The following is a 26,118-nucleotide window of genomic DNA, read 5'->3' as shown; positions in this document are numbered from 1 at the left end:
TCAACGTTTTTGTTGGAATAACCTGTATCAGTCACTGAAGTGCCACTGGACTCCTGTTTTGTTCAGCCTGAGACAGGGTTTCCTGGTTCTCTAGGTAAAATGGCTACATTGGGGAAATTTTTTGAACCTCCCTAATCCCAATTTAGTGAAATTTAGAAGCCCTCTTTCCCTTTTAGTGAAGACAATAAAGAATAACCTAGACTACTATCATGGTTAAATTCGAGAATTCATTTTTTTCCACCATGTTTATTACTAATGTACAAAATATACAAAACACAGAGGGAAACATCCCCTCAGGAGAGGGACTGCTGCACCCACTTGGGGGGGGGGAGACAAAAGATGTAGTGAAGAGTCCACCTCTTGTGAGCCAGTTTTTTTAAAAAACCCACAGCCAACAACAATGTAATCAAGAAAACAAATGTTACCCCTCCCCGCAAAATTATTAGAGCTGAGTTTTCATAGAAAACAGTTGATGAGTTCCCCCCAATGACAGCCTTAGCACCAAGGGAAATCATATCTCTGCAGTCAGTGGGGGCACCATGGGAAGAGAGGATATTGTGCAGGTGTAGCTGCTGGAATCCTGCCCCCAACCCCATGGGGTCTTTAGGCACAGTAAAGAGCCCCCTGAACACTGCCAACCGATCCACAGGCAGCTCCTTCACGTCCATCCCTACCACACACGTTTCAAAAAAGGTAATGTTTCCTGCTGTTCCTCCAGACTGAAACAAAAGTTCTCAGTGCAGGTCTGGTGCCTGGGAATCCGCAGACAGAATGCAAACACAGAACCCCGGTAGGACTGTGTGCTGGAGTGTCCCCTCTTCCTTTGCTGGTTTTCACAGGGATATTTACACACATCTTTAAAAAAAAAATCCACAAGTTTCTTGTGCTTTCAAGTCATTGGTTGCCTCCTTGCCCCACAAGTAAGAGGAAGAAGGTTCCTCCCAGTAGTTCCTTTTCTGGGGATTGTGGCATTTCACCAGTAGCAGCAGATGTGGCAGGAGGGATCAGCCACCTTCCCTTGCCCCAAGCATTCAAAGGGCCTCACAGAAGCCATAAAATGGTGGATGCAGCAAGAGTCTGAAGCTGGGGTTCAAGTCCCCCAAGTCCACGGCATGGGAATGTGCGTTGACACCAGTTAAAAGAGAGGCAGAGAGAAATGGGTCTCTGTGACTAGGGCAAGGGTGGCCCATTCACCCCAGGATGGTAGAAGGCACAGTTGTTCTCGTATCTACAGCTGCCTTTCATCGTGAAATGACGGCACACAGGGCGCTTTGACCTGTCTGAAAGGCACAAAAGAAGGTAACAGGACAGTCAGCTGCAGCAAGAGGAAGATCTAGGAAATAATTCACATATATTGTTGCCCTCGGCATGCATGCTTCTCCCCCTTCCCCCAATTGGACTTCATCAATAACCTAGAATGCAACACAGGACCTTGCTTAAACAGTAATCAATTAATATTACTGCTTCTACTTTCCACAGGTTTAAATGGAAAATTACAATTGCCAGCATGCCTTGGTAGGGGAAGGAAGGAATCTTTCAGCCTAGAATCACTCCCTCCTTTGTATAGCCTGCCTTTAGCAGCCAAAGAAAGCAGAAGAACCCAAGTAAGATATGCAGCCCTTCCCCCCATAAAACTTCATTTTGATCCAACCCCTTTTGAAATCTCATCTCATCAGAACAGAGCAATCCACATTTCCAGTATTTACCTCCTCCATGGCCTCCTCCGTGCCCCCAGCCGTGGTCCCCTGGGTGACCTCTGCCGTGGTCCCCTGGATGTCCCCTGCCGTGGTCCCCAGGGTGGCCTCCTGGATGTCCCCTGCCGTGGTCCCCTGGATATCCCCTGCTGTGGTCCCCTGGATGGCCTCCTGGATGTCCCCTGCTGTGGTCCCCTGGATGTCCCCCTCCTCCATGACCGCCATGGCCACCACCGCCGTGTCCCCCTCCATGGCCGCCACTGCCTCCGTGTCCCCCTCCATGGCCGCCGCCCATGCTGCTGTTAGGAGGTCCACCCCTGCCATTGGGGGGGCCGCTATTACGCCCACCTCCTCGCCCACGGAAAGGGGGCTCTCGGCCACCACGTCCACGGTGGTAAGGGCCAGGACCAGGGCCAGGGCCAGGGCTGCCACCCCTCATGCCTCCATGGGGCCCTCCACGCATTCCACTATCAGGAGGGTCCCAGTATCCATCATTACACTGAGGAGGAGGTGGGCCCATAATTCGAGGCCCACTTGGAACGCCAGGGCCTGGGGGCATGTTAGGGCCACCGGGGCCTCCATGTGGACCTAAGGAAGACAGAAAAGGAACATGATGAGCATGACTCAGAATAAAGGTCCCCTCCTCACTCCAGTTCCAGCACACCATGTATCATGTTGCTATTTGTAAAATTAAAAACCTCTACACTTACCAGGCATGGGTCCTGGCCCTCCAGGAGCAAAGTGCTGCATATTCTTTGGCCCTTGTGGGAATCCATTAGGAACTGGTCCAGGTCCTGGTCCAAGGAGTCCATGTGGAACTGTAAAACAAACAGAGCACCCAAATAAATAAAGTACTCCAGAACATCTTCCCTCTGGACAATCTTGTGGCAAGTTAAGTTCATCCCACTCAGGACTCAGTTTTCATATGGAGAAAAGCAGTACTACCCTGACATGTGACAGTCTCCTGCTGGGGAGAAGCTGTGTTGTACGTCAGAGAACGGTTAATGAAAACATGCAGTTCTCAAGAGTCAGTACAGGATGGGGTGTGGGGGGCTTCAAAAAGGGACCACCATCAACTTACCTCCTGAAGGACCTGGCCCAGGCTGGCCCTGCAAGTTGCCCAGGAGATGCTTGATCTTGTCTGAATAGTCTGGTTGCTTCATTAAGTCTTCTGTTTTATGATTATTTGAGCCACCCTATTTTAAATGTTAGAAAAGCCATGACATTAGAGAGAATGTTTATGGGATATCCCTAATCTGTCCCCAATTTGCTATCCTGCATTTATTCCTACTTGGCAACGCTAGCTACGGAAAACTTATTGACAATCTAGTTAAAAAATCTTGACCTAAGCCAGGATGCCAGAAAATGGGCTTCCAAAAAGAATCCCATTCGCCTGCTTCTCTTTCTGATGCAGTATGGGAATTGAGACTGGAGCAGGAGAGAAGATTTCTAGGCCCATTAAACTACACCTACTTGATAGTAGAAAAGAGCAAAAGTCCAGTAGCATCTATAAGACTAACAAAATTTGCGTTAGGGTATTATTATTATTATTATTATTATTATTATTATTAATTATTAACATTTCTAACCTGCTCTTCCCGCAAGTGGGCTCAGGGCAAGGTACAGCAGTTATAAAAGATAATACAAATATTAAAAACAATTCATAAAACAGCTCATCATAAAATCAACAAAGAGATAATAACTGTCCCAAGATGGGGTCAATTCCAGATTCCTGGTAGGAGTTTTTGTGAGTCACAGCTCACTTCAAAACTCATACCCTACCACAAATTTAGTTAGTCTTACAGGTGCTACTGGACTCTTACTCTTTTCTACTGCTACAGACAGACTAACATGGCTACCCATCTTGATCTATTTGAAAATGCTGGGGCACAAGGAGCACAATGGGCTGACTCAGATTTGGTGTCTCTGCTGAAGGCAGGTGACAAAGGGAGCTAATGTGAACACAGGCGAGGAGGCCCCATGGGTCCCCTCTTCCCAAGTCAAATGCCATTAATTATTCTGCTGTTTAAAGACTGCCCTGTGGTAGCTCTAGTTACCATGATGGAGGTGAGGATCTCTTGTACGTTGAGGTTGGGGTTGGGGCCCTGCGGGTTCTTGCCTGCCCCCATGCTGCCCATGAGGTTGGCCAGGACCGGGGGCAGCTTGGAGCCCCCAGCTCCATCCGGAGACTGCGAGGCGGTGGCTGGATCGAGTCTCTCCTCGTAGGTAGCCTCATCCATGGAGCATTCCTGAGAGAGGTGACAGAGGAGACACAAGGAGTCAGGAGGGGTGGATACTGGGGAGCTGGCTGCTCAAACCCAGGGGGAAACTGGCAAGATGGGAGCAATAAGGGAAGGGGAAGGGCTGGCTGCTCTACTTCAGAGGTGGACTGGCTGTGCTTGTGTCCAGAATATTCCTCTTCTCCACCTTGTTTCCCCTACATAGAGGGGAAACTGAGACAGAGAGAAAGGGGGAAATGGCACAGAATACAGGATTGCTGGCATCCCTGTTTTAATGGATGCTCTTCAAGAGCAGGGAACCTAGGAGCTATCAGCTGTCCTGCTCTAAAAAAAATCCTTGTCCTGCTCCACAATGTCAAGATGATCCCTGGCTATCACTCCCACTCCTGCTGCACCCCACTAGAGTTTCTGCTCAGAACAAGGGATAGAATACAAAGGATACACTTACCTCGTCCAGAGGGATGAGCTTGGGTGGCATTGGCTCATAGGATTCTGGGTCAGGCTCATGAGGGCTGTCAGGAACACTAGAATGAGAGAAAAGAATGGCTTGGATTTAACACAAAGAGAGAGAAAATGACAGAAAATAGCCTGTTTGTCCAAGGTTAGGATAATTAAGCCTGTAATGAGGGAAGGGAGGGGGGAATCAGGAAACTTAAAATTTCAGGTGGATAGAAACAATGCCCCTAATTAGACCCTTGTCTACCTCATAAAAGAAATAGAAGATAAACATGGTGAAAACTGTCAGGGACCCAGATAACACAGTAAAAATAGATGGAGAGAAAAGCAGCATTATCCAGATCTGCCCAGAATAAGACTTAGCATATATTTCCTTTTCCCATCCTAGTTATAGTTTATTCCTGCAGCAAAAATTCTTTAGCAGGGATCCTCTGCTGCAACCAGTGTTCTCGCTAACGTGCACTTGTGCGCAATGGCGCACAAATTTTAACACCCCAGCGCACACCTGAGAAAGCCCAGCGCACAGAGGGGTGCCCTGGGCCTCCCCTTCCCTGTTTCCTGCTCCAATGGCCTGCCTGTGATGCCCTGGCCCTGCCTTGGTGCAGCCATGGCCTGATGTGCCTGGTGCAGCATCGGCCCCAGGCCCGCCCCCTGCCTTCTCTGTTTCCTGCCAGAAGGGCCTGGTGTGGCCCCAGCCATGGCGCGGAGGAAAGGGCAAGCGGCAATGGCGTGGGGCGGGCAGTCTTGGGGCCTCTTTGTTGCCCATCCACAGTGCTGGGAGCCGGAGGCAGCAGCAGCGTGAGGCAGGCAGCCTTGAGGCCTTTTCACCGCACACCCGCAGCACTAGGAGCCGGAGGCAGCGGCGGCACGAGTCAGACGGCCTTGAGGCTTCTCCACCGCACATACATTGTGCCCAGCAGTGGTGTGGGGCGGGTGGCCTTGAGGCCGCTGCATGCACACTGCACCCAGCGGTGGCAGCGGTGTGGGGCAAGCGGCCTTGAGGCCTCTCCGCCGCATGTACGCTGTGCCCGGTGGCGGCGGCAGCAGTGTGGAGAGAGCAGCCTTGAGGCCTCTTCACCGCACACCAGCAGCGCCGGGAGCCAGCAGTGGCGTGTGGCCTTGAGGCCTCTCCGACACACGCCCACAGTGCCAGGACCAGCGGCGGCATAGAGTGGGCAGCCTCGGGACATCTCCCCTGCATGCCCGCAGCTCTGGGAGCCAAAGGAGGCGGCAGCGTGATGTTCTGTTCTCCAGAAATTGGCTGACTGGAGATGGACTGCTTTGATGGACTGGATGATGGATTCTCTGATAAAGTTGGCACCATCTAACTGTGAGTGATTTAACAGTGAGGAGATGCAGGCACTAATTGGTTTTACACAACAGTTTAAAAGGAAAAAACATTAAAAATGTGGAATCTCTCTCTCTCCCTCTGATTCTAGGGATCAAACCTGGGCCCTGCATCAAGTCTGCCCCACATTGTTACCCTGGTATAAATGTTTGGGAAATTAGGTTCTCGTTGCTAATTGTTTTCAAATTTCTTCAACCCATTCCCTATTGCATTGTTCACTGACTGCCCCATTCTGTTGATTGTATTGACTCACACTGTGAAATCTGCCTTGAGTCTCAGTGAGAAAGGCTGACTATAAACACAGCAAATAAAATAAATAGCAGCCCTGCAAGGTTTTTAAGGCAAGAGATGTGCAGAGGTGGTTTGCCATTGCCTGCTACTGTGAAGCGACACTAGGCGGGGGGCACCTACTTAGCTTCAGAGATATAAGATCAGGCTATCCTGGTATGGGCTCAGGTGGTATACTACCCCTAAACATGGAGTGTTCAGTTGACCATTATGCGAAAAAACCTGTGAACAGACCTTTCATCCATACATTTCTCTAATCATTTTAAAGTCTCCAATACCCTCTAGCAGTTGCCACATCATGTTGCAGTGAATTCCGTAAATTAAAGATGCAGTCTTTAATATATGGTCAAAGAAGCTGATATATTGGAGGAGCCTGCATTTATCTGCATTGAATGGGGGTAGATATGTTTTGACATATTCCATTACATGTTTGTGAGTTTTATTAGATCCCAGCTTTCTGGTGACAATGGATGTTTGTATTTCTGATAGTACGTGGTTCAATTCATTAATAAGATGCCAAGAAGTCACATTCCTTTAGATCCAAAAGCGATTCTATTAGATTTGTTTAAATGATATATATATATATATATATATATATATATTTCTCTTCAGCTATGAAACTGGTGTTAAGCTTGACTACTGCAGCAAAAATGGTCACATTGGAAGATACGGCAAAATTCAGATAAATTCATCTGACATGCAGATAAATTTATACAGACATGCATTTTCACTGGATGGCTAGAAGCTAATAAAACTCAGAAACATTTAATGGAGTATGTCAAAACCAATCTACCTCCAATCAATGCAGGTAAATACAGGTTCATCCAATATATTAACCTCTCTAACCAACATCACCTTTGCCTTGTCTGGATTCAGTTTCCCCTTGTTTTCCCTCTATCTCTTGACCACAGTTGCCATGCAGTGGCCCAATGTGGAGATTACATATGCATAAGTGGGTGATGGCACCCAGTATCAATGCCTCAGGCAATCTAATTCAAAAGTCTTTTAATCAAATGGATTCTGGTTTTGGAAAAGGGGCGCTCACAACTTGCAAGTTGCTGCTCACAAATTGGATTTCTGGCTCACAACGCTGCACCGCTTAGAGGGAACATTGGCTGCAACCATCTTTTAATGAGAAGCAAAACCCCAATTACATTTAAAGCATGTCCTATGGAGTTGATCAATGTCCCTACTAACCTTCTACTGATAGGTCTCACACACAAAACTTCAGAGTCTCAAGAAAAAGTTTGTTCCGCAACCCCAGAGATGCCAGGGAAACAGCCCTGGCATTTTGCACGTGCAAAATATGCACTTTTAAAGCTGCAGGATGTCCCACTCACCTCTCTTTTGAAAGAAAGATCTCCTGTAGAATGCCTTTCTCACGTTCAGCTTGAGTGAATTTCTCTTGGCTGCCACTTCCTGGCTGCACTAGTGGGGTCGGCAAGTCGATGGGCTTTGGGTAGATCCAAGGGATCTTCTCCTCCATAGCATCATGGCTGAGCCGACGAGCAGTCTCAAAGGCCTCCCGGTCCTTCAGCATCTCTCGCTTGGCTGCCTCACCAAAGTCCTTGATCTTGTTCACATTGACTGTGGGAGATGAAGAGAGAGGAATTGGTCAGTGAGATATGTGATCTAGCAGATCCTTGCACAACACAGAGCTAGGAACACTCATATGCCATTCTGCTCCTGGTCTAAAAAGAAAATTAATTCTGTGTTCCCTTTCCTCTGGGCAAGGCCATCCTTACTAATCTGCATCAGAAAGAACTTTGGTACCCCTGCAAAATAGGTATCTTCAGCTTCTGAAAAGGAAAATTTCTCTGTTGAGAATTCTAGCGTTGCTGGAAGCAGAGGGGGGGAAACCAACCAAAACAATTGTTTCCTAAGCCTATCTGAAGAAATTATCTGAAGAAGGGAGCTTTGACTCTCAAAAGCTTATACCCTGAAAATCTTGTTGGTCTCTAAGGTACTCTACTGGACTCAAACCCTGCTGTTCTACTGCAGACAGCACAGCTACATACCTGAAGCTTCCCTATGATTCTGAATTGCAGTATTAACATCACTAAGTTTTGTAGATTTTGGGAGCCCTTTCCTGGTTACCTATGAGGCAGGCAGTTAAATATAGGGAAATTCTAGCTGGAATATGTGCAGAAATCTCTTTACAAGATAAAGTTAACCCTTTAGCTTTAGTACCTTTCCATGCTCTTACCTAGGCGGCTGAATCATAGTTACAAAAATTAACTGAGCTCCATAAATTAAAAATATTGTTAAAAAACCCACAGAGGTTTTTTTGGGATGGGGAGGGAGAAACTACAACGAGGCCTAAACTAGTTTGAAAGTGTACACACCCCCTCACAGACCAACAGTATTTTAAGGACTAATTGGATTATTATGGCACAAGTTCGGAAAAGCCTACTCTACCAATCATATGACTTGAATGATGGAAGAATATAATATACCTATGGAAGGAAATAACAGAGGCTGAACGAAGTCCTACAAGAATTTAAAGATAACCACATGTAAGCAGTAATACATTATGCAAATTCTGAGGTAGTGGAGAAAAACTACAGACTGGGGCACTAGGTTCAGAATTAATTTTCCTTAGAATTTCATTTTTATAACGTTTATATAAGCAAGTTTTTAGCTTTTACAATTGTGAACACATGAAATAGTGTCACAGATCCAGGAGTTAGCCATGTTAGTCTGTAGTTGCAAAATAGTAAAGACTCCAGTAGCACTTTTAAGACTAGCCAACTTTATTGTAGCATAAGCTTTCGAGAGCCACAGCTCTTCATCAGATGCAATCGAAAGCTCTTGAAAGCTTATGCTACAATAAAGTTGGTTAGTCTTAAAGGTGCTACTGGACTCTTTATTATGAAATAGTGCGCGTCCAATGCCTGCAGGGATCCTGCAAGCTAAAGTGGGGCTCAAACAGAATTTCACTGAGGTGGGATGAGGGCCAGAGCCCTATACTGATCCATCACTCGCCCACCCCAACTAGCAAAGCCAAATACACTAAGATCAGTGAACTTGCATAATTTATGCAGATTCAGAGAAGCTACTCACCACGTTCTGTTTCATCCAATTCAAAGTAGAAATACTCTCTCAGCTTACTCTCTTCAGGCCAGCTCACTGTCTTCTTCTTCTTGCCCTTCTTTGTTAGCTGTGTTGAATCAACTGGGCTCTCCGCTGGTTTGGGATCTAGCAATCCACCCTGCTCAGACGAGCCTGTAAAAGCACAAACACGAGCAAGAGTAAGTTTCAAGACTTTCAAAATCCCATGTCTCAAATAGCAGGTACTGAAAAGACAAGAAAGCTCCACCAGCCTGCCACTTATTCTGGACCAAATGGCACATTTAGCTAGGATCCCTCTCTAAGAAACCAATCTCAGGGTGACAAAGGCTTGCTGAATGAGCCCAGCAGCATGGCATGGGGAGATACCAGGCTACATGCCTCTCTTCCATTACTTTAGCTGTGCCTTCCTTACTTGTCTCCATGGGCTCAGGAACCTCCACAGCTGGTACTGGGGTGCCAGGTCTATCCACATCCATGGACTCTGATGCTGGGTTCAGTTCTGGAGAAGATGGCTTGGCAGCACTGGTCTCTGGGGCTGGCTTCCCTTCAAAAGGACTTGGCTGAGGATTGAGAAAGACACACCAAACTGTAATTTAAGAGCTAATGCCACCAGGAGGCCTTGCACCCACTCTGAAAAGTCAGAAATTCTTTGCAATACACATTTAAAAGTGCCTTCTTACCTTAGCAGCTGTTGGAGACAGGACTTTCTTTTTCTTCTTGATCTTGATCCCTGGGACAGGGGCAGAGTTTAAGGCATCCAAAAAGCCCAAGCCTTCCATTGCTGGAGAGATAATGAAAAGAGAGTTTAAAAAGCAGTTCTCTAATCCAAGCCTCTTCAACTCGATGCCCACCAGTCTCATTCAGGAAGGGCAGAATACTATTACCAACAACTCTAGCGCATGTTACTCCTTAGCTCATCTCTGAAGAACAGATCTGTGAAGATCACATCAAAAGAGAAAAAACTTACGTTGTGGGGGGATGATCTTCACTTTAATTTCTTTTGTAGAATTTGGAGTGGTGTTGAGTGGCTTGTATTTCTTCTCAGCCGGTGGGTTTTCCCCAGCTGGGATAGACGTGCTGCAGGACAGAAATGGTAAAAACAATCAAAAGGAGATAAAGGCACCAGCAGGTTGTGGGAATGGCATTCCCTTTCAGGTCGGATAATTGTAGGTCACTTCTTGATTGGACACTCAAATGAACTCAAGAGAGGAAGTTGTTATTTGAATACAAACACATCGTGCTCAAAGCACAAGTTTATGATTGTCCCATTTTAGTTTCATTGCACATGTGTGATTTCATACTATTCTCTGGGAAACATAACCTAGTGGTTTCAGGTCCCTGTCCCCAACACAGGAAACCTCACCCCAAACCAGAAGACTGGATGGTGGTGCATGAGTGTTAACTGGTGGATCAATTTGCCTGACTAATTCCAACAACAAACGAGACTCTAGCAGGCTAATTACTTATGCACCTTCCGAGAAACGTGTGTATTAATTGTTAATGTCTTTTGCTGTGGTTTATGTTTTTACTGTTTTACTTTGGAAGCTGGCTTGAGCAGGGTCTCTGGAGAGGTGACACAAAAATTTTCTAGCTAAATAGTAAACAAACTACATTCTATGTCCCACCTTTAGCCACAGCCAGGGGGTCTCTTGCTCTCACCCAAAGAGTTGTGGCTAGAACCCAGTGAAGTGCTAGTTTTGTAAATACATTCATCTCTTACAGAGGGAGAAGGGAGACAAGAGTAGTTAAGAAAGCAGCATGTTCCCAGGTTCAAATCCAACATCACTGACAAAGAACAAACAAATTTCAGTTCTTTCCTCCAAGGCCATCATTACCTATGGACCTACCTCTGTCTCTTCAGTGGTATTGGCTTGAGGTTGTATTTTTCTGAGGTGACTGCTGCACTGGCATTTTTCTTTATAGGAATGAGCGATGGAGTCTCCATTTCCAAACCTAAAAATCAGAAGTTGTAGCAAAATCCCATTTTTAACATCAACTGTACCTCAAGAAATCCAGAATGTGTAGATCACCCACCTATATAAGCACCCACCTATATAAGTAAAGCTATTTCTGGAGGTGATAAAACACTACATATTTTGCTGCAATGGACTGTATTATTCCTCCAGGCCACACAACCCACTTACCAGTTGAACGGAACTTGGCATGGCTGGGTGCCGTAGTGCGGAGAGACTTTGGCTTTTCTTTCTTTTTCTCAGGGGTCTCCTCGGGTTTGGCTTCTGATTTCGCCTCCTGAGGCTTCTCCTGAACAGCTGCTTTACTTTTACTCTCCTCCTTCCTCTTTTTCTTGTCTCGCTCTGCAAGGAAGAGACAAGGTCAGAGGCCCTATGTGCAAAAGGGGTAATCTCTTCTAGCCCTTTCAGGAGGGGCAGGGAAAGACAACTAATTCTTCAGTTCAACACCCCATCACTGCTTCGCCTTAACAGAGCTAAGAAAGGCCTCTTCCATGATTAGACTCCTAGAAAGAAGTTAATCCATCACCGTAAGGGAGCTATTTAAGACTATAACCCTCTGAGTCAGATCATCAATCACCATAAATAGGTTTAATCCAACTCTATGGTCAATATATTGTCAATAGCATCTTGCAAAAGTTGTTAATTTACTCTAGGCTTGGCTATCACAAATCTTTAAGTAACAGTATCTGCAGGAGAATACAAAGCAACTCACCTGTGGGTTGTGAGCTACTCTGAGAGCGGATAACACCCATCCAATCACTGACCAGTATGGAAGCCAGCCTGCGAAGCTCTAAAAAAAGGTAAGAGACACACAAGTGCACAATGGCATGAACAATCTCCAATATCATGGCTGTATCCCCATCCCCAAGAATGGGTAAGGCAAAACTTAACAGATGCCCAAAGATTAATATATAAATATCCACATGTAACTATTTTGAATAAACAAACAAAAATAAAATTTTACCTTCATCCTCACTGGATTTGCTGAGCTGTTTCACCAGCTTGGCAGTATTATTCTGAAACAGATGAAAGGATAAGCAACAGTTAATCATATGGAATGAAGTCACAAGACATGTACCCTTAATACCAAACTGGAAAGTCTTGGATTTGGAAAAAAGAGACATGAACATGACAGAGAAGGGAGAAAGACATGAATCAAACCCTACTAAGCCGTCCACTGTTCATCACATTTCTCCCACTCAACCTTACATTGCAAAAGAACAACTGAAGAAATGAAATGTTGTTTCTTCCTTGACTTACCTGTTTCAGATGATCTACTTTAAGGGGCAGGTGTTGCAGTGTGAGCAAGATCTGCTGAAGCAGAGGCACATTGTTAGAAGCTTTTGAGCTGGTCAGCCACGTGTTGAGGAGCTTGTAGCCACCAGTATTGATGAATCTGTGGACAGAGAGAGCGAGATTTTGTTGTGGCAATTCAGCAAGATCACCAACAACTGTGCTTGCCCTTCTTCCCATTCTTAATTTTTATCCTACCCTCCCTGCCCCTCACAACTATCCTATCAGAGAGGTTACCCAGAAAGTGACTGGCCCATGATCACTTGGTGAACATTATGGCTGAACGTGACCTTGAACCCAGGTCTCCTTTATCCTAGTCTGATACTCTCGATAACTTCCATACTGCACTCCTTCCATCTGAATAGGTTTCAATGAAAGCCCAGAACGAGACAGTAATTATAAGGCTAACTGAGCAGTGAACACAGAAACTAAAAATCTGGATCTGTTTCTACCTGTTTCTACACTGAAGCAGCATGAAACAGTAGTTTAACCAAACCAAATCAGAAACTGTTTGAGGTGCAATAATAAATACACAAACACTGATGTGAGTGAAATGAATAGTGAGTGAAATGGATGAAAGGAAGTAATTAAGTAAGTATAACAAAGAAATGAATAGCAACTGTTTACATTGCAATAAAAATCAAACGACCACTACAGCATTCTATCTCCCTAACCACTACTGATCTCCCTAGTTAAGAGCTACGCTCTCTAAATTATTTTGTGTTTCAATGCAATTTCACAACTACCTATCCAGAGCGCCAGTGGCCTTCCAGAAAGGAGCCAGCAAAATGGAAAAACAAAAAACTCCCAAACATGCTTTACTCTGAACTCTGTATGCCTTCTCTATTGATCAGGGCAATGCCCATTCAGAGGTGGAGACAAACTTCTCCAACATTTTGTTTATCCTGTTTCTTTCAAAGGAGAAAAACATGTCTTTTATGAGGTCCTCTTTATCATCACATTCTCATAAGCAAGTGCCATGGGCATCTGTCAGCTTTGCTATGACAGTGCCACAAGCTGCACTGCTAAAGAAATGTCACCGACAACTCCTTATCAACCTAGTTCCCAGACAGACCACTCTCAGCAGCTCCCAGACCATCTCTGAACTGCCAGGGTTCACAGAATCTGGCTTCCCTTCCCCAGACCAGAATCCATTTTGTTTAGTTGGATCTGGGCTGCGGGAAATCCAGGAATCACAAATTTGGCAGGACCAGATTAGTAGGAACAAGGCATGGCTGTGTCTGTTTTAGATATAAAAGTGCTCCCTGCACCAGAGCCAAATCTGGTATTCTAAAACTCCATTTTAATTTTGAAAAAAAAGCAAGTCTAGGCCTGATAATCAGGAGGAATACATGAACATCTGTGGCGAAGCATTTTAAAAACAAACGGATTCTGGCTTCAAGTTTTTCCATGGTCAGGTCAGGGCTTGTTCCCTCTGCCCTACCTGCTGTTTTCTGATTCCCATCTACATTGGTATCTATTTTCTATTTGCGTTCTTTAGTTTGTTACGTTAATAAACCCTATTCATAAAACTTTTAAAAATATTGTTTAATTTGCAGAAACAAAACCATTTCCTCCCTCAGAGTATCTACATGGACCTGAACAAAGTGACTAGCTGAAAACTGAATGGCAATATGGTAGCAGCGCAAATTAAGAATGCCGAACAGTCATTACATTCTCCTTCCAACTCTTCTCAAGCCCCACACCTCACTCCCTGTTTAACTGAATTGCACCTTCTTTTTGCCCTTGAAACTAGCAGACCCAATTCCATTCTTTTGAAATATTGACCAGCTCTTACTTTGAGAGGATGTCTTGTGTCCGGGTCTGTAACAAGATGTTCAAGTAGATACAGCGACTGACCATCTTCTGAGCATCTTTCATTAAACTAAAAGGGTGGGCGGGGGGAAGAACAAAGATACAGCATTGATTCTACTAGGGCTAGGATACCCTATTGGATGAATGTCAAGAGTCTGGCTTTTGTTAGTTCTCAGTAACTAACTTTCAACGTTCCTATGCAAAGAAAAGACTAGTCAGCTAATCTGAGTCATTTAATTATTCCCCACCTGAACAGCTGTCAATCAAGTGGGTAGGTTCTTATACCCAATACATTGCAAGCTAAAGGAGAGAGGATTGCTGGGGGAGGGGGAGAGAATTTGGGAAATTCCACTACTAAAAAAGAACAGCATTCTTCATTGGTTATTTCCAATCATCCCTCTTGCTAATTTCTCCAGAGTAGTCCACAAATTACACCATTGCTAATTTCTCCATAGTAGTCCACAAATTACACCAGCACAGTGCAATAAAAATTGTTATTGGTAACAATTAAGAGACATCTAAAACATTCTAAACTTCATCAAGCACTTTAATTAGATCCCTTATGCTAAATACCTACTTGAAAATTTTAGTGATGCCTTCATGGGTTTTGACTTCTCCATCTTTACCAAGGAAACAATCCAGCCCTTTCAGGAGTTCCTTTGGGTCTATTGGTCTGGAGCCCATGGTGGGAAGTAATCTGTTAAAATACAGGGGAGGGGAGATTACTAGTTACTAGACTCCACCCCAAAATCAAAATATAAAAGGCTAAATATATGGCACAAAAATTCCTGTACAGCTCTATGCCCTACCAAGTGCAAAGTATTACCATATTTCCATTTTTTAGTAAATCCACAGAAAACAAAGTACTTTAAAGAAGGGTTCCGGAATTGTAACCCAAAAGGTAATTTATTCTTTACTTATCAAAATGCAATCACAAACAAAATTTCTGGAATGAGCAGGCAACTCATGTTTTACAACAAAGGAGTTTTCAGTGTAGAGAAGACTCTTAAGTGAGAAAATCATAGCCTTTTGTACTGCTAAAGCTACTATCTCTACCATGTTGACACAGAAAGCCAACTGTAAACATCTTTGGGCTACTGTTAACATCTGAATCTTTATTTGGTTGTAAGTGTATTGGAATGAGTTGGCTTGTGGGTCCATATCTTATTGGTTACCTAAATTCAAAAAGCAATTATCCCCAGTATTCTGAACGTAATAAAAATGCAGTACCACCCTTAGCATAATTACACCCGTCTAAATAACCCTAATTAATATGGTGCTGTTACTTTTTCCTTTTATTAAATTTTATTATGCTAAGCCCAGTCATGTCCCTAGAATTAGTAAATAATTTGTCAGGACGGAGACAGGTTACAATGCCCTCACCAAGTATTATGTGAAATTAAACCAACAAATTTTATTGATGGCACAGCATTTGCGATATCCATATTAATTCTAAAGCAATACAGCACACAACTGTAACACACACGTGAACAGGCAAACAGCTAAAGTTCTACTATTTTGTTCTTCACTGCATTGTTGGATCTTAATAAATCCATATTGGACTTGGCTTATATTGTTGGCAAGATGAAGAGACAAGCCCCAGTACTTCATTTCTCTGCTGATGCTAAGAGAGCAAGCGGTTTCCTTCACAGGATTATGCCAGAATCCTAAGAGACTGGAGTTATAAAAGGCTCCATTCCACTGGCCCTCCTCACTTACTCCACAAATCAGCACCTCAAACTAACATTTCTAGTGATCAACTGTATGTGCCTCTATACTCCACAATAGAGTATAAAGCCAGATGGTTCAAAGGGCTTTGAAATTATGCATGTTCCCACTTAGGTGCTTGCCCCATGAAAATAATGTAGGAAAAAACAGCCTTTTTTGTGTAGTGTTATGGGGAGGGTCCAATGTGTAGAATACTGTTATACACAATTTGAGTATCAACTTTTGATTGGGTCCCTGTGTGTATGCAAGATAGACCAGTATTCAGGAATCCTGTTAAGTGTTGACTGCCTTCCCTAGTATCGACGTACTCCTTAGCGTTGCAGGTCATTTGCTCACACTGGCGATGCTGGGAAAGCTGGCTGCCTTCAAGTCCACATTAAGGGAATCACCCAGTTATATTAGAAATGGAGCTTCAGTGGCTTCACTCCGAGCAAGTTACTGCTTTAGAGCGTGTATGGAACACAATGATAAATCAACAGACTGCAAAACAGTCCTCGGCTATAGCAAAGTCCCTACTTTACCTTAGTGATTGTGCTGTGCACACACGACACTTACAGGTTTTAAAGCAGAGTACAGACCATCTCTTCTTCACACCTTTTTACAATTTCTGAAGAAAACCTGTGTATTTCACTTGCAGTGTATGCATTTGCCAATTCCATGGTATATTTTCAAGTTACTAGCCACACTGGCAAGTGCAGCTGTTGAGATACTGAAGAAACTTGCAGCTACCCCAATTGCCTTTATATTGTATTAAGCCCAGTCACTACGATTAGTGCGTAGAGATGGCTTGAGTAACTCTACTATGCATCTTGTTTCATGCAGTAAAGAACTGCCTGTGTTGCTTAATGGACCAAAGGAACACCCCCCCCCCCCCGTATTATCTTCAATTCAAATTCTGAAAGAGGTTTGATGCCTAGCAAGGACACCAGGTGATAGCACATTGCTGTTGCAGTACCACTTCACTCAGTAAATTGTATGAGCTGAATCCCATGGAAAGTCAGTCAGCATTCTATACTGCACCCCAGGAATAAAAGTCACCCCCTGGTCATCAAATAAGGAGGGGTCACCTGAATGGGCCTTCAGCTCTTACTGTAAGCAGATTGATAGCAACACAGAATCCACCCTACCTTCACATTTACAACAGAGAATCAACTCAGCCTAAATGCAGGGTGGTCCTACATTCTTGTCTTTTGAGTTCTGTTAGACTAAAAAGCAAGTGTATCTATTAACAGCAGGGTTCCATATACGTGTATTCATATGATGGGAAATAAAATCCAAGAATTGCGGACAGTTGGGTAGGAGCGAAAGCAGGCATTACCAACTTGCATCTGCTTGCAGAACAGTCTTTTTATGTGGCATCAATAAAGTTGTGAAGTATTTGCATTGAAGATTCACATGTTCATGTCCGTTCACTCTGTGGTGGAAAGGCCAGATGACCAAGTGGGCTTTGGAGACTGAACTCCTCTTTCACCCCACAATAATGGCCTGCCACATGCAAGGCTATGCACTGGTGAGGAAGACTTGAACTGAAGATGCTTGAACTCAGCTTTTGGTAGTAGAGAGGACTTCAGTCTCCATAGCTGGCAATCTGGTACTTTCCAACTACATTCCCAGGAGAGATTAAAAAACACACACACGTTACTAGGGCACAATTTAAAACAGCATAATTTGTTGTTATACGAATTGTGCAAGCAGTCCCTTGATACTCAAGACACCCACACATATGAAGTAGGAAATGGGAGTTTGGTTATCCCAGAATGATGAAAAGGTTGACCTGATAGTAGTTTCACTCCAAAATGAAGTCCCATGTCAGATCAATACATAACTTCCTCCACCCCATCCCCTCCAAAGACCAGCCCAGCTCAATCTAGCACATGAAACATTAAGTTGCTGTACCTTTTAACAGTTCATACCCCCTCAAGAGAAATAATTGGAACAGGTGGGTATATTGCCTTTAATCTCTCTGCCTTTTCATCTGCTACAAACAGGAAGTGATTTTTATAAAATTACACTCTAAAGGTAAAGCGCTTTATACAGTACTGTGGGCAACCATTTTTATAGACCACCATACACTACTTAGCAGGTTTGTACCTGGAGAAAGTCGCTAACATTTTTTAGCCTCCATAGCTACTGGTCTGTGGCAGAGTTTCCCACATCAAATTTTATTATCATTTTAGACCCTCATGAACAATTTAAATTATGTTAGTGAAATCTTGTTTTAGAACTTGCTGTAGCTATCGAGACCCTCAGGCTCCATACAAATCCCCTGTAAGCCAATATAGAGTTTTATCAGATACAGATGAAGAACAACCCTTTAAGGTGTCACAAGACTGTGTTCCTTTGGAGACCAACAAATGTATTACATCAGAAGCTTTCATGAACTAGACCCTTCTCCCTCTGCACCTGATAAAGTTGGTCTGATCGAAGTATCTGTTAGCTTTTAAGATGCCACAGGAATTGGAATTGATATAATACTGTAATACTGTTAACTCTGAAAGTTATTTAGATAAAGAAGATTACTAGTCTGGTCTCAGTGCTCAACAGACATTTGTACATGGCTATGAAACACTATCTACTCCCATTTACTATTAGATTTTGTATGTTCCTTTTTTAATACAAATGCATCTTCATTTAATTTTGTTTTCTCTTCAATTTCCTTCACATTTACAAAGCTGCAGTGTTTGCATTGTAGAAACTATACAATTAACTCTTAAGTCATTTCAGCCAAAACACTAGATGGTTGATCAAGAGCCAAGACTGCAACACAGGACCTCAACTCACAGTGTTCTTAAAAGATTAGGTACTTGGGGTTAATGGGAAGACTGAAAAATTCTCATAGCTAAAGCTCTGCTTAACATTCTTGCCTCTCATACTATGCATTTGTGCAGTTATATGGGTTGCGGCATGTTTGTCATTTATCAAGAGTAAGTGACATTCTGTAGGTGATCAGGTCACCAAGGCTAGGCAGTTATTTCTCCCACCAATTTTTTTGCCTGTTGCCTTAAACCAGATACTTTTAAACTTACTGGAAATCAATTTGGACTACTCATAAACCCACAATGTGTTATATTCTTAAAAATCAAAGTTGTAACACTCAACTCTAATTACTATTTCCCCCAATTCATTTCTCCTTCTATAACATCCCTCTATAAAATAATTTGCACAAAAGCAACATTAGGATCTATCTGTCCAAGCAAAATATAGTTAAGCCAGCTTAGTTTTTGTCATCTTTGCTACACTGGACAGATTTAACAAGTCAGGCAAGCATCTCTCTATAGACGCACTCTAGAAGAGATGCAAATTGCTCATTCAAATACAAGCTCCAAAATTACTACAATCCTATGTAGTTACTTAGGAGTAAGTCATTCTGAATTTGGTGGGACTTGCTTCTGAGTAAGCATGTGGAAGATCAGGCTGCAAAAAGACATAAACACAGCCTGAACCACCACCACCAAGCAACAAGCCAGGAAAAGATCTGGCAATGCTGTGATCCAAGTTGACACCAGCAGAAGTCTCTCTCAACCAGAGAAATTATAGTCAATAGTTTGTTACTGAATGCCAACTGTCCACTACGCTATATTGCAGGAAGCTCAGCTTCCCATGAAAACAAGGATCTAGGGTCAAAATCATGCTTCATGGGAGAAACCTGCCAATTGATTGTGTTATTTAATTGGCAATCTTCAAGCTGCTTCAGTATATAAGCTAAACAGAACCACGTATCATTCAGAAAAAGTGTAGTTAAAGGCTCAAATCAGGGTCCAAATTTCAGTTACCACCATCTGGCAACATAGTTGAAACAAGTGACCAGGCAAGCAAATCCAGCATGAAGCAAAACTGACACATCAAACCCGCTCTCTTCCAAACCAGAGAGGTCACTTCATCCCCAACTAGTTAACACAGAGGTCAACTTCTGAAATCTGAAATACTGAACTACGTCTACATGGCTTCAGGATCAAAATTTTCATTTTTAACAACTCTAAACAATTTGGGTTGGATCATGTAAACAAGATCCTCAAATGCAAATATCCCCTCTCCTTGTAAAGAAACCCTTCAATTTTCCCCGGAAGTCTCCAGCTGTCCAAGAGTAGGATTTCAGGGGAAATTTGGGGCTGCTTCAGGAGGAAAAAGTTGCACTTCTATGCATAGAATTGAGACTTGACTGCACCTGTTGTGTGCTACAGAAACACTTTTTAAAGAAGAAAATGTTTCTACTCAATAGTGCTACATGTAACTTGAAATGTGGTAGCTCTACCAAGACACCACAAAATCTGGCCTCGGATCATGCCAATTCTTTTTAAATCTACTCTCTACTTAGGAATCAAGGATTCATTTTAGCAATCCTTAACAGTAAATACATATGGCTAGACATGCTTCTAGTGAAGCACTGTATGAACAGAATGCAGCTGAAAACATTTAGCTGTCATTCCAGGCCTAACCAGTAACCATCACCCCATCAAAGTTGTCATTGAAATTAAACATACATTAATCACTCTATCAAAAAGCAAACCCTCAAACAGGCAGTCAACACACACTTAGCAGATTTTAAACAAGGGACTAATGACATTTACTGTAATTAAAAAGTTAACCAATTGTAAACACTAACATTCAATAAAAACTCCCAATTTTGCAATATAAACACTGCAGCTTATTGTACAATGTAAAGGAATAAAGCATTTTAATTTTCTGACACCTGCTAGGTATTTATACTGAACATTTTAATGCCAGTTTCATAATACAGCTAAGAGAATCAAACTACTCTCACTGAGCTGAAACAAAAGCACAAAGGGGCAGAACTGATGCAGGGAACCTCAAGCTGTTCCTAATAAGGTATCCCCATCAGAGTGCTTTGTTCAGTGCTGCCAAATGGAAGGCAATCATTGTCAGATGAAAGCCAATCACCTACAGCTGTGTTCTTCCATTATATTGCCGAGTGAATCATGCAAGGCATCTTAAAGACCTTTTCTCTCTAAAGTTTGGGCTCCCTGAAGCAGACATAACGGATAGGCAAACTGCAAAAAAAACAGGGGGGTTGCTTACAGGTGGTGGCACAGGTAAAACCACAAGCAAAGCAGTTCTAGTAATCTATTCAGCATAACCTCTTCCCAAATGCTCCAATCCACCTGAAAATAAATTCCCTAGGATTGGACTCCAGGGGGACAGTCATTTGGTACTTACAGTTTAGAGCATGGGATCAGGATTTTAATCCAATGAAGACAAGTAATCTTCATATCCTACAATCCTATTAATATATGTTAGCAAATCAGGATTTTAATCCAATGAAGACAAGTATCTTCATATCCCACAATCCTATTAATATGTTAGCAGTGTGTTTTTTTAAATGTGTTCCCAAGGGAATTACTATGGATTGAAAGTTACCATTGCATAGCCCCCTACTGCACAACAGTGCAATGAAGGCACAAGTACTCTTCATTACTGTGGCATGCTGAAGGCCTCCAAGTATTTCTTCTACTCTTTTGAGTATGGAAAAATTGAACTGTAGCAGCCAAACAATTCACTCAAGGTCAACATTTCAGAACATGTCCCAATATCCAACTGTAAAGCAATCAAATTAGTGGCAACCCCCACACACTATATCCTCTGGCTGTACAATCATACTGGTGTTTAACTGAGACCATGAAACCCCATTTCTGTGCTTTTTATGCTAACCTCTAAATTAGCTATACAGCTCTTCACACAGTACCAAGATTCCAAAGAGCATTCATGTGAGGCAAAGTCCTGAAGATGCTCTAAGTAAATCCCATTTTACTCAGACCAATTTCCAAGTAGAATCAGCTTTAGCAAGCTGTTATGTCAGATGCAGCATAGCTGCTCTTCAGTCACCTACCAGGTGTTTATGCATAATGCTGTATAAATATCTAAAATATCCCTTTCTAAAGGATGCTGGACAAATTACTCAAGCTACTCATAAGGGATAGACCACAAACCTGCTTTCTGATTTGCAGATCAGTTACTTGGAAGTTTGGGTTAATGAAAATTCCAGCGTGTTCCAAAATGCTGATTCTGTTCTTGGCTAGTGCAAACTGGACTAGCTATTTACGCACAAGGGAATACCTCTTCCCTCCCTAATTCCTCTAAGCAGAGGACCAGACTGAAGGATGTATTAACCCTCATCAAATCTGTGACAAGGTTCTTAATTCAATTGCCTGGCCTTATACAATTAGATGAAGCAAATGGGATGCCAGAGACTCGTCTTTTCATGGGAGAGTGCCCTCAACTTTCCAGCTGTTTTACACCATGCACAAGCAAGCACGCTGACCTGTTTTCCCCAAGTCTTATGACATTTCATTGCCTCACTAAAGGAGCTGACATAATAATGTAATATCCAGCAAAGGAATTAAGATACCCACCCCAAGACTCTGGGAGTACATCAAGCTGCTTAACAGGGCTGCAGCACCCAAGTTTTAGAACCTTGAACAAACCAAGATTCTAAAAGCATTGTTTTCCCTTCAAGCTAAGGGAATCTTTTGAATAATGAACTGAAGGGAACCTTTCCGTGTGCCTCCCTTTCACTTGCTTTTGAAAGTAGTTATACCACTGTTCAAGCAACTGACTCGCCACTTGTATTTTTTGCTTCCAAGCTACTGTCCCCTATACACAGCTTCAGTTTAAAGATTAGTAATAAATGTACAGCTTGAGTTTATCTACTCTGGGCTAGTCACTCAATGATGTTCACTGAAGCTGTAAAAACTATCATCCCATTTTGATTAAACTTAAGATGCAATTAAGATGGCTTGTTGTTATCTTGTGCCTATTGTGGACAGTAATGTACTATTTCCCAGAGATCACTACTGCTCTAACATTATCATGATTGAAGTTAAAGCATACACTTGACTAAAATGGGTTCATGATCTAACAGACAACCTGTTTTCTGGGCCAGAGTTGAGATGCGGCAGTCTTTCACCTTGAGTACTGTCCTCACAGCAGAGCATGCCTCTTTGTTCCTCACACCCATGTTTAAGTTAAATCTGAAAGGGGCCTGGCCCTGACAGAGCACTTCAAGGATTTTTTTTTAAACTTCAGGTTGAAATAAGAAGTGCTTCAATTAATTCAAACAGGTGCACATTTTCCAGCCCGAACAATGTCAATGATTCACTTGGAAAGGGACTTGCAATATGAAATGCTACCACCGGAGGTGTAGATGGAGGCATTAAGTTCTGCTTTGTGAAACATTTCCCCCCAAAACAATGAACCAAGACTTAAGGGGAAAAGTATCATAAGAGCAGCATCTCTTAAATGCTATTTGACGCACATGCAGACCCGTTTAAGAAACCAGACTTCATCAGTTTTTAAATAAAAGACAACTAATGTCCTCAGCAGATTGGCAAACATTTAACACCCTTAACAGCCTGCATGCATCAGTCGGTGTCACTGCATGGCGTTGACAATGGAAGAGAACAGTAGCAAAAAAAAAAAAAAAACTTAAGACAAAGTGGTCTGGAACAGAAATGAAGGTTGTGAAATGTAATTAATACCAGAAAGATTTTGCTTACCAGGTGGAATTGTGGCTGTTTCCCTCCCATTGATGAGGTAATACAAGTGCTGGCTTCCCTTTTTTCCTAATGATCACTTCTTTCCTAGTACATTGTACAGGAACTGTGGAATGTGGCAAATTAATACAAACTTACCTCCCTGGCCCCAGACATTTGTGTGCATGCGGCCAGAGAATATGCAGAAAGCCCCCCTCCCAATCTTTTGTCATTAGTTCCAGCAAGTGTCACTGACACTTACTAAACATTTGGGGTCCAGTGGTAGCATTTCATCTTTTAAACAATTTGATTCAATTATGAGATCTGCTTTCCTGACCAATCCTAGGGCTAAAAGATGAAAAAAAGGGAGGGGGAAGAGAAGAACATACAACAGTTTGCCCGCCTGATACTAGTATCACTTCAGGCTGACAAATTTGTCTTGATACAAAACACAACATTGGAGAGATCATTGAAATCCATAGCTTGCATGTGATGTTGCAACCTAAAAAGAAACCCAGTGGATTTATGATTATACTTTGCACTTAAATTGTACCTAGGTTTCCTGTAGATGAAGTGGGAGTGGAATTTCATTAGATCATTTTAGAAGAGAAGGTGAAGGGTAAGCTAGTACTGCCCTCCCCCCACCCCTCTCCTTCCCTCCATTCCGAGACTGCTTGCTCTGGGCACCAAATGAAAGCCATTCAGGGGGAGGAGTTTGCTACAAGCTGCTTACATCAGCTCCCTGCCCAGCAAGCCTTGTGGGTTCTCTTGTACCAGAGGAAGAGCACTAGCGCCATTTTAAGCACAGGACTAGAAAAAAAGCAAGAGCCTTTTGAATCTATTGAGGAAACTACAGCAATACAACTCCCATCACATATACAGATTTGTATCTTATTATGTCAGTTCTATATGCTAGAACCTATTTAACATACAATTAAGAAAAAGAGCTATTTCTCTTTATAGTGCCAGAGATTCAAAAGAATCTCGCCACATTATTCACCTTTGCAGGCTTAATAGCCCCCCCCCTCCCATGCTTCCCCACTACACATGGGGAGGGGGGAGATGGAATAAAAATGGAAACATCCTGTAAAGGAAAAATACAATGCTGCTTGTCAGGGACAAAAGACAAAATAGAACCGCCATATTGCAGCAAGGAAGGGGGGGGGATTAAAAAAGGATGAACATTTTAAAAGCATGTTAGACCTCATTTGAGTCCAATAGATCTTTCGACTGAGGGTTTTAAAAGATATTGGACCGGTTTAAAACAATTTTCCCAAGTCACCTTGCAATCTTTATTTCTAGATTGCCACTTAATTTTTTTCAGTTTTACATACCTACACATACATTATTAAAGTTTGCAAGTAAAAAAAACACAAAACTTCACATCGACATCAAATTTAAAAATAGACGAGGCTATGACAGATCATCCTGTATTTTAAGCTGACTCATTGCTGGCTATTACTGCTTTCTTGGTCCCTTCAACTAACCCTGCAATCTTTATGTACAGATTGCTTATTTAGCTCAATTTCCACGTCTCCCACACAAAGAAGTAGTACTTTATGGCACAGTCACCACCATCTGTTATGTGGGAGCTCATTAACCCTTGACAGTCCTGGAGACGATGGATTATCTAAAAAGACCATCAGACTCCTTATAAATATGCATTTTTGGTAGCAAAATGCCCAAATTGTAAGGGTTAACACCTCAAATAATCCACCCTTTCCCTCCTTTGTCTTTTCTTCGTGCCATTAGCTCACTTCGACATGGATGAATTTTTTTTTGGTCAGTTGGTTGAAAATGCGACACTTACTATCCAATTATTTTTCTCGTCGACAGCGCCTCAAGGTTTAGCTTTTTTGGATTAAGCTTTGTTTTTAAAGAAAAAAATGAATTTGGTTTTGCTCATTTTTTAAAAATAGCAACTTTTTTTGATGGTCGATACGGCAGCAAAAAGTTGCTTGCTAAAAAAGCTCAGGGAAGATTGTTGCTAAATATTAATTTTGATTTTTTTATGTTTTAGTGGCAGTTGTTGTCCTTCAGGTCACAAAGAACTTTAACAGCTTCCCAAGACAGGCGATCGAAAATGTAGCTGGCTTTTTTTGTGTGTCTTCTCAGAGGCTCAACTGTGGGGGGATTTTTCCCTTTGTTTCGCGAAGCAAATTCAGCAGTTTCTCACGACCAACGAAAACCTAGAACAGGAAGAAATAAAAAAAAACAAGATTAAGATTTTTTTTGTTAAAAAAGCTAAAAATACACTATTTACTATAAAATATTTTATTTAACAAAAAAACCCGTAAGCCCATTATACAAGACTAATCTAAAGCAAAACACTTACTGGGGGGAAGGAAATCCGGAAATAATTTTAAAAAGCAATAAAAATGTGAATTAGTTTAGCTGGTCGCTAGGGAGGGACTCGGGCTTCCTTTATTGAAAACTGAACTGAGACCTTCTGGAAGGGGCAATTTACTTTCAGTACAGCCAAACAAATAATTACTACTAGTAGTAGCAAACATTAAGTACGACGTCTTTTTTATTCGGGGAGAAGGGATCAAAAACAGTAATAACGTAACCCTTTTTTGTCCCCTCCCAAGCCGTTTCCCGCGACAACGTACCCAGAGACACCGTACTCACCTTTAAACAGACGAGAGAATGGCCGACCCGGGCGCGCGCGGAGAATTTTATACGAGGCCACTCCCTCGCCAACATTCCCCCGCCTTTCGCCCG

General features: G+C 42.7%; 1 protein-coding gene across 2 annotated transcripts; it reads right to left on the bottom strand.

The window, feature by feature from the left end:
* Positions 1–219: 219 nt before the first annotated feature.
* PPP1R10 (protein phosphatase 1 regulatory subunit 10) lies at positions 220–26,049 on the bottom strand. Of its 2 annotated transcripts, XM_054977336.1 has the most exons (20): positions 26,026–26,049; positions 25,205–25,583; positions 14,757–14,876; positions 14,163–14,249; positions 12,332–12,467; positions 12,036–12,087; positions 11,784–11,861; positions 11,243–11,413; positions 10,946–11,051; positions 10,066–10,175; positions 9,779–9,879; positions 9,511–9,658; positions 9,090–9,251; positions 7,367–7,613; positions 4,383–4,458; positions 3,752–3,943; positions 2,776–2,890; positions 2,405–2,512; positions 1,707–2,282; positions 220–1,280 (listed from the first exon to the last, which is right to left on the bottom strand). In XM_054977336.1, the coding sequence occupies exons 3-20, from the start codon at positions 14,861–14,863 to the stop codon at positions 1,171–1,173; spliced, it is 2,682 nt and encodes an 893-aa protein (XP_054833311.1). In that variant the 5' UTR covers positions 14,864–14,876; positions 25,205–25,583; positions 26,026–26,049; the 3' UTR covers positions 220–1,170. The 2 variants fall into 2 exon arrangements, with proteins under 2 accessions (XP_054833311.1, XP_054833312.1); XM_054977337.1 differs by lacking the exon at positions 3,752–3,943.
* Between the last annotated feature and the right edge of the window lie 69 nt (positions 26,050–26,118).

Source organism: Eublepharis macularius, chromosome 4 (assembly GCF_028583425.1).
Source record: "Eublepharis macularius isolate TG4126 chromosome 4, MPM_Emac_v1.0, whole genome shotgun sequence".
NCBI classification, from domain to species: Eukaryota; Metazoa; Chordata; class Lepidosauria; order Squamata; family Eublepharidae; genus Eublepharis; species Eublepharis macularius.
The sequence above is the reverse complement of the archived record's forward strand: the minus strand, read 5'-3'. Positions and strand labels throughout refer to the sequence as shown.

Coding starts and splice junctions, on each gene's coding strand:
- PPP1R10 (XM_054977336.1), bottom strand. CDS start 14,863: ATGGGCTCCAGACCAATAGACCCAAAGGAACTCCTGAAAGGGCTGGAT. Junction 11,862..12,035: donor CAAATCCAGTGAGGATGAAG/GTAAAATTTTAT, acceptor ACCTTTTTTTAG/AGCTTCGCAGGCTGGCTTCC. Junction 7,614..9,089: donor ATTGGATGAAACAGAACGTG/GTGAGTAGCTTC, acceptor CATCTCCCACAG/TCAATGTGAACAAGATCAAG.